Below are 13721 nucleotides of genomic sequence, written 5' to 3'. Positions count from 1 at the left end.
GCAACATTGCACATGGAAAACTATTTTGCTGGTGGCCCATTACCTCCGCCAGAAGGGTCTCTGAGATGCAAGCTCTAATGTCTAATCCCCCCTTCACAGTCTTCCACAGAGATAGGGTATCTTTGCATACCAATCCCTCCTTTATGCCCAAGGTGGTTAATGAGTTATCCCTTAATCAGTTTGTCAACCTTCCTACTGTTTTCCTTCTCAATCTCCCACTGAGAGGGTTCTTCACACTTTGTATGTACACAGACAACTCAGATACCACTTGGACAAAACTAAACCTATCCATAAACAACAACTGTTTGTGTCTTACCACCCAAGGGCCCTTGGTCAGAGGGTTTCTAAGCAAACGATCTCTTCCTGGATTTCTAAAGCTATTTCCTTTTGCTATTCAAACAACAGTAAGTGCCTTTCTTCTCCTGTGAGGGCACATTCTACCAGAGCAGCGTCTTCCTCTGGGGCCTTCTTTAAAGGCTTGGACACTTGCTCTGTCCTGGAGGCAGCTACCTGGTCCTCTTTTCATACTTTCACTAAACATTAAAACTAGATGTCATCTCCAGGTCCAGGGCAGGATTTTCCAGAGTTATTCTATATTATTTTGTAGAAAAAGCTTCTGTTTCTTCACCCAGTCTTCCCTAAGCATAAGCTTTGGCATTCTCCCTAACGTGATGAAAACTGCAGCATATGAATAGAAGGACATAGGGTAGTTGTATAAAATCTTACCATAACCATAGATGTTCTTCTCTTCTATATGCTGCAGTATTACTTACCCTCCTCGCCCTCCCCCTTATGTTTGCCTATCCGCTGGTGACATGTTTTCTTACCTAGACTTGGGCTAGTGCTTGGCGGCATTCAGTTCTGAGCTTGGTACATGCTGACATCTGCTTTATACCCGACATCTCTTTATGGTTGACGTACGTGAGATGATGTGAGGCATCGCACGTACCTTACAGTAGCATTTAGACTATTGTATACTGGCCGGATATATGAGTCAAGCAGAGTCAAACTCCCTAATGTTATGAATACTGCAACATATAGAATATAAGGACATCTATGGTTATGGTAAGATTTTACACAACTATCCTTTCTACAGGAAGTGGAAGAGAAAGACAAAAAAAAGACTGAAAGTTGTTGAACTGGTGTGAAGACTTTAAAGTGTAATTCCCACTATGTTAATAATGTTTAGAAAAATAATTAAGGAACTGAAGTTGTAATTTTAAGCAATTTTTTTTTTCTTTTCTTAGTAATATGTGTATAATACATTGGCTGGGGATGTCTTGTCAGTGACTGATGATAATGCCAGCGATGTTAAAGAAAGTAATCCTTTTTTTCTTTCCCAACTGCAGTGTGTCTGCAGTTTATACTGCAACAAGATAAAGGCTAGATATAAGTAGTACAAGGCTGTGATCTGGGATATCTAAGGGAAAGATGTCGAAGTGAACTGTCATGTGTGTATTTAGTTATGGTGGATCACTCTGATGTTATGAATTCTGGTAGAAGTGCTAACTAAATCTTGTAAAATGATAGCAGAAAACTATACAGTAAAACCTCAGAACCATTAGCTGGTCTTTTTTATATATTAGCAGAGCTTTGCGGTTACAGATTAATTGTCTGTGCCTGTAAGCAGTTTAACAGGAAATAAATAAGCCGAGAACTTTGAAGCATTTGTATAGGTAAACATTAAAACTACCACTTAAAGGGAAATTGGCATACAGTTCAGTGAAACAAAGTCTGATACATTGAAGGGAGTGCAAGAAAGTACATTACTGTTAGAACTTCAGTACAGATCACAACAATGCAGAATCTGTTCATTTAATGATAAGCCAGGACACTTTTACCAAAGGCAAAAAATTAGTTAGAGTATGCAAGTTGATGCTCACGTCTCTGAGGAAGGGTGAGATGAGATAAGAATGATTGGTGAGGGTGCAGGATGAAACACAGGCTATAGCATGTGATGTTTTGTAGTCCTGTCTCGCCTTCATTCTTACACATGGGTTCAGCCTATTTATAAGCTCAAAGTCTTCTAGTTGGCTCGTGGCTAGGTAGGTATCCCATGGTGCACCAGTACAATCTCCGGATCTCGTTTGCCACGTCGACAAGTTTGGATGTGCTTCTTCTTGGCCATGGCTATGTCCAACACATTTTGCTGATTTTTTGGCTAATTTCTATTGTTTTTCATAGTTAGATAGCTTTATATAGCTTTTACTAGTGTTGTTTTTGTAATTAGGTAGTTTAGCATTTACTGGGTTTCTCCCTGTGTGTTAAGTTTTCTGAGAACAGTTGGCAGTTGGCCTTATCATTCTCATTGGTATCCTGTGTGCCAGTTAGTTTATCACTGGGCTTTACTATGTATATATTTCTAATAGTTTAGATATTGTTGATATTAGTGGTTGTAGGTGCTTTTGCGTGTAGTTTAGACTGTGTGCCCCGTATTTTGTAAAATTTTGATAAGCTTTCTGTGTGAGCTGTGTTCTTAACTTAAAATAAAAAGCTTTTGCTTGCGGAGCCCTCCGCATAGTTGTATTTGCAGTTAGAGTGGGGTTTTTGACCTTTGTTCTCTTTCTCTGACTTATTAGAGGTTGTCTTTTTTCTTCGGTGTGTGTGCTAGACTGTTAAAATTATCTTTCTAAACCTTTTCCTCTTCTAGGTCCGTTTTAGTTAGAGGACCTAGGTTTTCTCCCTTCTTTCTCTAACCAGGGCTAGGCCCGTTTAAGTTCTAGGTCCTCTATCTGCTCGTACTTTAAGGGCTAGGCCCATTTAAGTTAGTGGACCTAGTCCTCCCACTCTCCCTTTCTTCTCTCTGTGTGTTTGATTAGCTTAATCGTCTGTGAGATGTCTAAGGAGGTCAAAGATCATAAGCGCTCTGGCTTTAAAAAGTGTGTGAAATGTTCACAGAAGATGTCTATAATGGATGGCCACAGTAACTGTGTATACTGGCTTGGGGCCATCCATTTACAGGAAACATGCCTATTTTGTCACTCATTTAGTGCCAGGGTATTGCAAGAAAGAAAGAATAAACTTATATTAAAAGGTCTCCTTAAGCCCGTCTTTAAGGAAGATCTGGCTAGCTCTTCCTCCTCTTCTAAGTCACATGCATCTAAAAAGGAAAAATCTAAATTTTCTCAGAGGCATTCCCTGGCACCGGCTGGTGCATCGGAGCCGTCTCTCAAAATTTCTAAAACTGACAAATCTGCTGCCTCCTCAGCTCCACTGAGTTCAAGCCGATCGAGGGTGCTACTACTACTATGGCTACAGTGTCGGCACCAGGCAGTTTGGAGCTGACCACTGATAGCAGACATCATTAAGGTCACCCATACTATAGAGAACCCGATCTCCCACACTGTCTTCCAAATATTCCAGGAGCTTATCGGAAGAAGATCTGGAGAGAGTAGTGCTGAGACTCCTGAAGTCATCTGCCTTGCCTAAAATGTTGGCTCCAACCCACTCGGTTCTGGGGCCTCTTGACTCCGTTACCCCTTTTCTGATTCCTCCTCCAAGCCTTGCTGGACTTTTGGAGCCAGAGTGCTCGGTACCACTGGTGGAACCCTCGGTTCCAGCTCCCCCTGAGGTTGTTTCAGAGCTGAGTTCCGCTCCGACACCTTCGGTGCCATCCATGGCGTCTAGGAGCCAAAGCTCTCCTGTCGGTCCCGACAGGGACACTTGAAACCGAACCTCTTCGGTTCCAAGCCTTCCTCTTGGTGTGTCGGCTAGGGTGAGCTCAGACCCTACATATATCTCGGAGCCGATGGCATCCTCTGTCTCCTCGGAGCCAGAGAGGTCGGCATTTGAGATGATGAGGAGTGTGCTGTCCCGATCATCAGCTCCTACCAGGGATACCGATACTTTTCCCCCTTGGGCACCTACTTCTGTCTCAGCACCTACTCCCTCTCTGGACAGCAGAGACCTGCAGCCTCAGGAGCCCCCAGCTGGTGACCCCCATTTTTCCGAGACGTCCCTGGAATATCCTTCCGAGGAGCCCCCACAGAAGAGGACATGCAAGAGGAAGCATGTAGACTCCCAGGTCGAGTCTCTTACCTCTGACACCGACCTTGAGGAGTCAGAAAGGTCCCCCAAGTCGTCCTCTGATGATGTCTCCTTTGTAGACATCTTGGAGATCTTTAAGCAGAGGTGCGGCTGGCCCACTGTCACCCCTTCTGATGAGGAGTCGGTGTACCTGAAGCCTTTCGGGTCTCAACCTTCAGTCTCTTGGGTGTCTCCACCTTTCGATGAACTGTTAGAGCTCATTAGTCGGAAGGTGTGGGATACTCCTGATGCCGTGGAGCCAGTCCCCAGGCGACCAAATAAATTTCTGTCAGCTCCCAAGGAGAAGGAATTTTTGTCAAAGGGTGTTCCTGTAGATGCCGTGATGGTGGTGGTGGCAGCGGCCACTAAGAAGGAGCTAGCGGAGACTTCATCTTCTGTCCATCCACCGAATAAAGAATCTCAAATGATGGACAGGTACGGGAAGTGTATCTTTTCATCAGCAGCATTTACTTTTAGATCGCTGAACTACCTAACACACTTTACGAGGCTTCAAAGAGATCTCCTTAAGGAGTTAAGAGAGACTCTACAAGGTACATCCACTGAGGGAGTCCCTGAGAAGTTATCTGCTCAGATGTCCACCTTGAATTCTATTGTCATCTGGTCCATGAGGCTCATCTCTCATGCAACCGATGATGCGAGCAGAGCACCGGGTTCAGGAATTTCCTTAAGGAGGCATTCCTGGATGTGCTTGTGTAATTTTGCGGAACCGTTCAAGTCTACCTTTACCAACGCCCCCTTTGAAGGTACTTCATTGTTTGGACCTAAGGTAAAGGCCACACTCACCCAGTGCGAACAAGAAGGGAAAACACTCTTTGCCATGGGGGTACATTTTACCGTCCCCTCTAGACCATATCCCAAGGGTCAGAGAGGTGGTAAAATGTGGTTCAAGAAGTCCTAGAGGTTTTTCCGGGATGCACAGGGTGACTCGTCCATCAGAGGCAGATGAGGGGGAGGAAATGGTAGACGTTATCCTAGAAGCAGGGACGGACTGCAAAACCAGGGAGGCCATGATTCGTTTTGGAGCTGGCCCTACCAGCGCTCCTGATGTGGGGCCCGATTGTGCTTCTCTGGAGCTGGTCGGGGGTCGCATTACTTTGTATTTGGAACCCTGGCTAAGTATCACTCGAGACAGATGGGTACAACGAATTATCACCAGAGGTTATTCCATACCCTTTTCTGTGCCACCTCATGTCCCCAAGAGGATCCCGGATGTTCCACCCAATCACCCAATTACCTTTCAAAATTAAGGCTCATTCTACGAGATATTGGTCTACTTCTGCAGCCTTTCAAGCTAAGGTCCCGCTTGATAATATCTGTGCAGCAGCAACTTGGGCTACCCCTCACACATTTATTACTCATTACAAAGTGGATTTGACCTCCAGGGGTAGAGCATCCTTTGGTTCCACGGTACTCAGGAGTATTTTTCCTTGAGCCACCCAAGAATAAGGTGCTAGGGGCACTGTCTCATGTGTAAGAATGAAGGCGAGATAGGACTACAGAACATAAAGAATTTATGTACTCACCATAACGTTCCATGTTTGTAGTCCATCTCACCTTTTGTTCTTACGAACCCACCCTCCTACCCCCATCCTGGAAGGATCTGGAGACAGAAAAATTGTTATTATTATTAAGTGGAGACCTTTTATTATCGGGTTCTGTCTGCATGGTTTTATCGATTCTCAGCTAGAGTGTCTTCTTTGTGGAGGCATGCGTGAATGAGCGTGCCTTCGTTGAAGGTTGTGCGTCAGGGCTGGTAACTCGGCATGTAAAACTCCACTACCAAACATTAGCAGACCGGAGTTCTGCTGTGGCAACCCCTAACCGGGATAAGCCGAAAGACACAACATCTTTAGTTAGCAGCAAACAAGATCTGGGGATTGTACTGGTGCACCATGCGATACCTCCCTAGCCACGAGCCAACTGAAAGACTTTGAGCTTGTAAAAAGGCCGAGTCGGAGCCGAGGATTGGCTCCGAACCCATGTGTAAGAATGAAGGGTGAGATGGGCTACAAACATGGAATGTTATGGTGAGTACATAACTTCTTTTCTTCAGCATAATTAAACCAAACTTTAGAATAGGTAAAGCTTCTGGAGATTCATAGGTGCATACTAGGCTAATGATCACAGGGGTCTTTTTAAGCTTAGGTATGCCTCCTAAATATATCTACAAAGTTTTGGTAACCTTAAGGTTTTTAATGGGTTATATATTTAGGTTTGTCGTCAAGCTTTATAGGCTACCTCCATCTATTTATTAAGCAGATAAGCATGTAAATAAAAGTTATGCCAAGTATTTGCAAAATTCATGTATTGTGTTTTTATTTTCATCTTGATGGCCTGACCTGGTATGACATTTCAGATGGATTTCTTGAATTGAGTGCATCCCTGACGGTGTTGCTTTAACATTGTCATGTGCTTCCAGTTGTTTAATCTACTATATGCTGCACCCATCGTCTTCTGTTGGTAGTGTAGGATTCTGTGATTTGTTATAATAGAAAATGCCAGATTGTACACTACCACAGCAGACATTATCAGCTTGGCAGGATTCTAGTTTCAGCATTATTTGTGATCTACATTTGAATAAGGTACACAGCATACCACGTGGATGTATTGTTATGACAGTGTCTTGATTAACCTCTTCACTGAAGCTTCCAGGGGTGGATTTTTTTATGAACTAAGTTTGCTAAATTGCTAATACCAGCAGTGTATTTGCATTGTATCCTTGAGGTTTGTTTTTGTGTGCATCATAACATTACTGTTGTTCTCATCATGTAAGCATTGCTGGCCCTTAAACTAATCCCTAAGTTAAACTTTTGTATTAGTGTGCATGTAATGGAACTAAAGGTATATAGTTTTGTTTTAATAAAACTGACTTTCATTAAGTTCTTGAGTAAGTTTTATTAACCAGAAAATATGAAGAGCAAAACAATATATTTTCTATTCAAATCTTCTTACTGCATTGCATTTTAGGACCCTGCAGACAGTGGGACCATCACATGCCAGGACATACACAGTTGCAGTTTACTTTAAAGGAGAACGTATTGGCTGTGGCAAAGGCCCAAGGTACTACTTTCAACATATTTTTGTATGACTGCATGTTAATGATTTCTATATTGTGGATTTTCTTTAAACTCTCTCTCTCTCTCTGGCAGTCATTAGCCTGTTGGTTGTTACATTGTGTTGGTGATTTAAGTAGAGATTTGGAGAGAGCTGTCTGTATGTGTGGTTAAGATGATATTCTAAAGATCTTCACAAGGGAGTGGGTGTGGCTACTGTGTAGACTGGTGTCAGGGTGATTGGGTATTAACTGTTAAATTCATGCTTATTCTCAGAAAAATATTGCAAAACAGTTCTACATCCACAAGTGAAAGCTTGAAAGCTGCCTGATAGCCCCTTCAGCAAAAGTACTGGGGTATGTTTGACATGGGCAAAGCAGGGAATAAAGCCATATTGTTTTCTAGTAGTAGTTTGAATTTTATACACTAAACTAAGGATGATACTTATGAAAAGAGTATACTAAATAAAATAATTATATACACTGTATTGCCACTAAAAGCCACCAATGTCACATAAACTGATTAATCACCAAATTGTCCAGCTGATTCAACAGATTAATTGCCAAATGCCTCTTTGTAAAGACATGGAAAAGTGTAAATCATACTCTGGGGGTAGTTTGTGTTACCTTTTATATAGTAGAGAAGCAGGAAATGTGTGAGGAAACATTGCAAGAACTCCCTGTTGTAGTAAACAAATGTATAACTAGCTAACATTTGTTGACCCTTGTAGAGACTTTATTTTGCAAAATGATCTTATGCTAAACAAGTGTTACTTTGATGAATTTTCAAGTTTACAGCAATACTTCAGTCTCTTTTTTTTTTTTTTTTTTTGGGGGGGGGGGCATTCCCACCACTGCCTTTTTTAAACACAGGCAAAATTACAGTGATAAAAAAGAAAATGGAGCATATTAACATTTTCCATTTACATACATAAGACGTCACATACTTGTTTCTTTATAACTAGCACCAGTACATTACACAAGTTGCTGAATTCCTGTCTTCCCTTAAACCACACTCCTCCCTTTGAACATTACTGTGCGTTATGTTGTTCCCACAGTTTCTATTTATTTCTATGTAATTTGTATCTTCCCTCTTCCAGTTCTTTTGTCTCTTTAGTACTTCAAATATAGTTGGTTTAGACTTTGCTTTCCATTTTCTAATAATTGCTTTGTTGGCAACCAACATAATTAAACTTATTTTGGCCTTACTATATATAAGCAATTCAGATCAATTGTCCCAGTTCAAAATGATAATTTTCTTAGCTACAGCCATTTTCTCACCCAGTATTTCTGACAGTACTCTGTAGGGAATTTTTAATATATGCCAATTCATTACAGTCCCAAAACATATGTTCCCAACTACCTCTTTATTTCTTATTACACCTCCAAAATTGATATCTTCTGATGAAAAATTATTTGAAGTCTGGTTGTAGTATAAAATAACTATGCAAACACTTCTAAGCAAAAATCCTAAACCTGCTGTACTTTATTGCATATTTGGGAGCCATACTAATGTTCTCCCATTGTAAATTGCTTTTCCAGTCTGTCTTCCCAATCTTTTCTAACATCCGCGATTGATTCTTATAGTTACTGTGCAGTCTTTATCCTATTAATTATCCTTTTTTTAACAGAGGCTTTTGTTCTAGACTAACCTAAAAGCTCAACTAGAAAAGGTCTTTTACTTAGATTTGTCTGTCCCTTTCTCTTTGCCTATACTGTATCAGTCCCTGGTTTTGAAGGCAGTCTCAAGCCTGGAGATCAAACTTCCTGTTTCTCTGTTTTTGGCCTCCTTTCACTCTGTTACCTTTCTCTCTCTAGTTATTTGTTGTCAGTACCTTGGTTTTTTTGCCAGGTTTCTCCAGTAAATTCCAGCAACCTCTTGCCTGTTATTTGCAGTCTTCTCTATTGGCAAAAATCACCTTTCTCCATTCTTGCTTTGGAATAGTTCTTAAAATATTTTCTGCTACTTTATGAATATAATATTCTATCTGGTGGTGGATGTTTGCAGTCATCACACTTGGGTTATCTGCCTACAGGTAGCAGTTGGCCCGAATACCAGAGTCTTGGGATTTCTGCATCGGATGCTGTCGCCTCTTCCATGACGTCAGAGGTGTAAAACATGCAGCCGACGCCATTACATCAGTCTTTCTTGCTGAGAAGGAGCCCAAAGCAGAAGCAGTTCGCAAGTGACGGTCGGCCTCTACCTGAAGTTTTCATTTTTTTGAGTTTCAGACCTGAAGTCTTCTAAAGCTAAGTACCCCGTTGGGAATTCTTTTTTTTTGCTCTAAACGATGTCAGAAAAAATTGACAATTGTCTTGCCTGTGGAAAACAAATACCTCACAGAGATTTTCATTCTTACTGCGTCACCTGTTTAGGCCCAGACCACGACGTCCCTAGCTGTCGGTTTTGTGCCTTGTTTAACGCCCGAACCATTCGTCGTCGGGCTATTTTTGTATCTAAATTCTTTCCCTCTCGTTCTCCGTATTGCAAATGGCTTCGGTAAGCCATCCGACTACCAATCTTCTGAAAAAGTGCAAAGACAGAGACAGACCACATAGGTCAAAAACTGCCGCCGACACTTCCATTAAGCTTGTCTCCAGTCCGCAGGTACTCCGTGAGGTGCCTTTGCAGCCCCTGATGCCCGCTTCTACAAATTCGCAAGCCTCTGCTGAGACCCATTCACAGTCTGGTATGCCGCAAGATGCTTCTTCGACTATGGAACCTGCGGATGTCTCTACCTTGGATGGGTCCGGAGCCGCTGTGCAGGCACTAGCTTCTGAGGGTGTATTCCGATCTACCGGTAGTCATATTAAACCCGACAACTTCATTTCCTATTAAAACTATAGAGTTTCTCAGGCCCAGAGTTCGCACTACACCTAGAAAACCAACGTCCAAAGTGCATGCTCATCCTCCCATGCCACAAAAACAAATGCTTAGAATGGCTGAAGACCTTATTACTCTAATTAGGGGAAGCCAGCCTTCCCCCTGCCAAAAGACAAATAATTGAATTTCCTTCTGATTCTACAGACCAGGAGTCTGATAACTCTGACCCTTCTGATTACCAGGACATACCCTTATCTACCTATGAGGATTCAGATGCAGAGGAATCCATTCCCTCTGCCTCTCCTCCAGAGGATTTCTCTTTTGGTGAAACCTTGCATACCTTAAGAGAGCATTTCCACTGGGAATGCCAGGACTATCCACAGTCCAAAAAGAGACTCAGGGATATTGTAGATGATGTCTTCTTGGAGTCCAGTCTTTCTCCTGACACCTTACCTCCAGCTCCTAGAAAATCTGACTGGTACTACAGAGTACCTGATTCTCACAAATTTATCTTTAAGAATCCTACTGCGGATCCAGAGGCCATTTCCTAGGGACCTAAAGGCATTAGGGGTACTACAGCCAAAAACCCTACCCCTTCAGACAGGGATTCTACAGCTTTAGACAGATGGGATATGAAGGTATGTACCTCTGCAACTCATGCCATCAGGGCTTTGAATTGTCAGTTTCACATGTTGAAGTACCAGCAACATATTATGGAACTAATTAAACAAAAAATAGTATCACTTCCAGATTGTGCAGAAAATAAAGATTTACAAGAGTTAATGCATTCTGCAAACCAAGTTAGTAAACATACTTTGCAATGTGGGTTTGATGCCTTAGAAGCATCTTGTAGGGCTGCTGTCACTGTGTCTGTACTGAGAAGGCATGCTTGGCTAAAAGGACAAGTCTTGCCTGACCATGTCAAAGCAAAATTACTAGATGCTCCATTAAATCAGGAGCATTTGTTTGGCACAAAAGCAGAAGTAGTTCTAAAAAAGATGGAGGAAAAAGCTAAATCTATGCAAAAAAGTCAAGATTTCTTACAGGTGCAGCCACCAAGATTCAGTAGGCATTAGCCTTCAAAAAACTGGTCTTTCCAGTCCCTCTCAGGCCTTCTCAGTCCAAACTCAGGGGAAACAGACCACCAAGACTACAGTCTCAGGGTATGCATAGATCTAAACAATGGAGTGTTTCTACCTCAAAACCAGGGAGTGGTAAGCCACCCCCTTCCCAGCCATGCCCAAGTACTTACGCCCCTAGGAGGAAAACTCACCCTTCATGCAAAAAACTGGATGTCCATTACTCAGGACTGATGGGTTCTAAACATTGTATCCCAGGGATACAGATTCTGCTTCCACTCACTGCCAGCACCAAGCGGGTTGCCAGACCTTCCTCCAAACCATTGGGCAGAGGCTCAAAAGCAGGTATTTTCCCTTCTCCATATCAGGGCTTTTCAACCTGTTCCAGTAGAACAAAGGTGACAGGGTTTCTACTCCAGACTGTTCCTGGGGCCCAGAAAAGAGAGCTCTTGGCTCCCGATCCTGGATCTATCAAGCCTCAACACCTTTCTGGTGGTCTCAAAATTCAAAATGCTTACACTGCAACAGCTTCTTCCTATGCTAGCCAAGGATGCCTGGTTAGTCACCCTAGACTTAAAAGAAGCTTATCTGCACATCCCCATAAGGGAGTCTTGCAGGAAATATCTATGTTTCAGGGCAGGCTGTATGCACTGTCAGTTCTCTGCACTTCCCTTTGGCTTATCTACTGTGCCCAGAGTATTCACAAAATGCCTGGCTCCAGCCATTGCATAATGCAGGCAGAGAAATTTTCAAATCAACCCATAATTGGACGATTGCCTGATTCAGGTGGACAGTCAGGAATTGCTATTTCAGCGCCTGGCATTTGTAAAAATACTTCTAACTTCACTGGGATATACCATCAACAAAAATAAATCACAACTGGTGCCCAGCCAACAAATTATATTCCTGGGAGCAAGCTTGAACACAGCTTCCCAGATGGCTTTCCTCACTCCAGAAAAGCAGGTCCATTTGACAAACTATTTCAAACTAATGGCCAACAAAACCCAGCTGTCCGCAAGGAAAATACTGCAAGCCCTAGGGTTCATGGCCTCATGCATTCTGCTAATTCCATATGCAAGACTGCATATGAGGAAACTTCAAGTGGTACTTAAAAAGTCTGTGGTGTCAACATTCTCTGGACCTGGAAACAGTGATTCCTATCATACCTTGTCTAAGGGCAGAGTTCCTTTGGTGAAACATGCAACCACAACAAGGGGCTTCCTTTCACTCAACCCCTCGTCGTCCAAACCCTGACAACAGACGCATCAGACTATGCATGGGGGGGCTCACATGGCAGGCAAATGCATTCAAGGCAAATGGAGCCCAGAACAAATCCCCCTGCATATCGGTCAAAAAGAGATACTAGCTGTACAGAATGCTCTGACAGTCTTCAAATACCTTATCCTTCCAGGACCACTCGTGATAAAGACAGACAACACCACAGTTATCTGGTACATAACCAAGCAGGGCGGGACTCATTCTTACCCAATCTGCAGGTTAGCCATGGCTCTGGGGAACACAGCCTTGAGCATCTAAGTGCACCTACAAGCTCAATTCATGGCAGGCAAGCAAAATTCACTGCCAGACAACTTAAGCCAAAATCTACTGAACCCTCACAAGTGGAAACTGGAACCCAACTCATTCAAACTTCTAACTCAGATGTGGGGAACTCCGGAGGTGAACCTTTTTGCCTCCCCCCAAAACCACCAATTGAACAAATATTGCACCAGGAACCCTCACAGCAGAGCCTGGAAGGTGGAAGCCCTATCCTTTACATGGGAAAACCTCTCAATTTATGCCTTTCCTCCTCTGCAAATTACTACTCAAGATCAAACAGGGCAGGCTAAGGGCAATCCTTATTGCACCAGACTGGCCACGCCAGCACTGGTACCCACTCCTACGCAGTCTTGACAGCAGTGCCACCCTGGCACCTACATCCGACACCTTCCCTGCTGTCTCAGCAAGAGGGACAGATTTTGCATCCACAGCTGCAAACCCTAAACCTTGTAACCTGGCTTATCCCATGAATACACCACCAGCATCCCTCAGCAAACAGGTGCTGGACATCATCCTTGAGGCCAGAAGGCCTAGTACTAGGAAATCCTATGCTGAAAAGTGGAAAAGATATTGTTCTTGTAGTCATTCTCAAGGAAAGGACACAGCTGTGCCCAACATACCTCAAATCCTTGATTACCTAGCAGAGCTGCTTCACAGAGGCCTATCCTTCTCATACATTAAGATTCATGCCTCTGCCATCTCAGGTCATTATAATACTGACCCTCCTCTCTTTTCTCACCCTCTCATCAAGCAGTTCCTGAGAGGAGCTAACAATTTAAGGCCCCCTAGGAGAACTCCCACCCCGGCCTGGGACCTTAACTTTGTACTGGAAAAGCTCACACTTCCCCCTTTTGAACCTGCTGCTTCAGCAGAGTTAAAATTTCTCTCTTGGAAAACAGCCTTACTTCCAGCTATTACGTCTGCAAGAAGAGTGTCTGAGGTACAGGCACTAATGGCGATGGAGATCTTCATTATTTTCCATGCTGACAGGGTTTCCCTCATGACTAACCCTTCCTTTATGTCCAAGGTGGTATCCAGTGTGGCTTTAAATCAATCCATCCATTTGCCAACCTTTTTCCCTAATCCTCAGAATAGAGGGGAAAGGATCTTGCACTCCTTGGATGTGCACAGACAGCTCAGGTTCTACTTTGACAGGACTAAG

At 43.1% G+C, this 13721-nt stretch overlaps 1 protein-coding gene across 5 annotated transcripts in view; it reads left to right on the top strand.

Annotated features, from left to right (window-relative positions):
- Positions 1-13721, top strand: part of DROSHA (drosha ribonuclease III) — a 3547421-nt gene that overhangs the window by 3255002 nt on the left and 278698 nt on the right. For all 5 annotated transcript variants that reach the window (XM_044065333.1, XM_044065331.1, XM_044065329.1 and 2 more), the window contains exon 31: positions 7015-7107. In XM_044065333.1, coding sequence (XP_043921268.1) covers positions 7015-7107 — 93 coding nt within the window. The remainder of the gene's footprint in view (positions 1-7014; positions 7108-13721) is intronic.

This window comes from Protopterus annectens, chromosome 3.part0, assembly GCF_019279795.1.
Source record: "Protopterus annectens isolate FY-2018-M chromosome 3.part0, PAN1.0, whole genome shotgun sequence".
Taxonomy (NCBI): domain Eukaryota; kingdom Metazoa; phylum Chordata; order Ceratodontiformes; family Protopteridae; genus Protopterus; species Protopterus annectens.
This window is presented reverse-complemented; position numbering and strand designations above follow the sequence as displayed.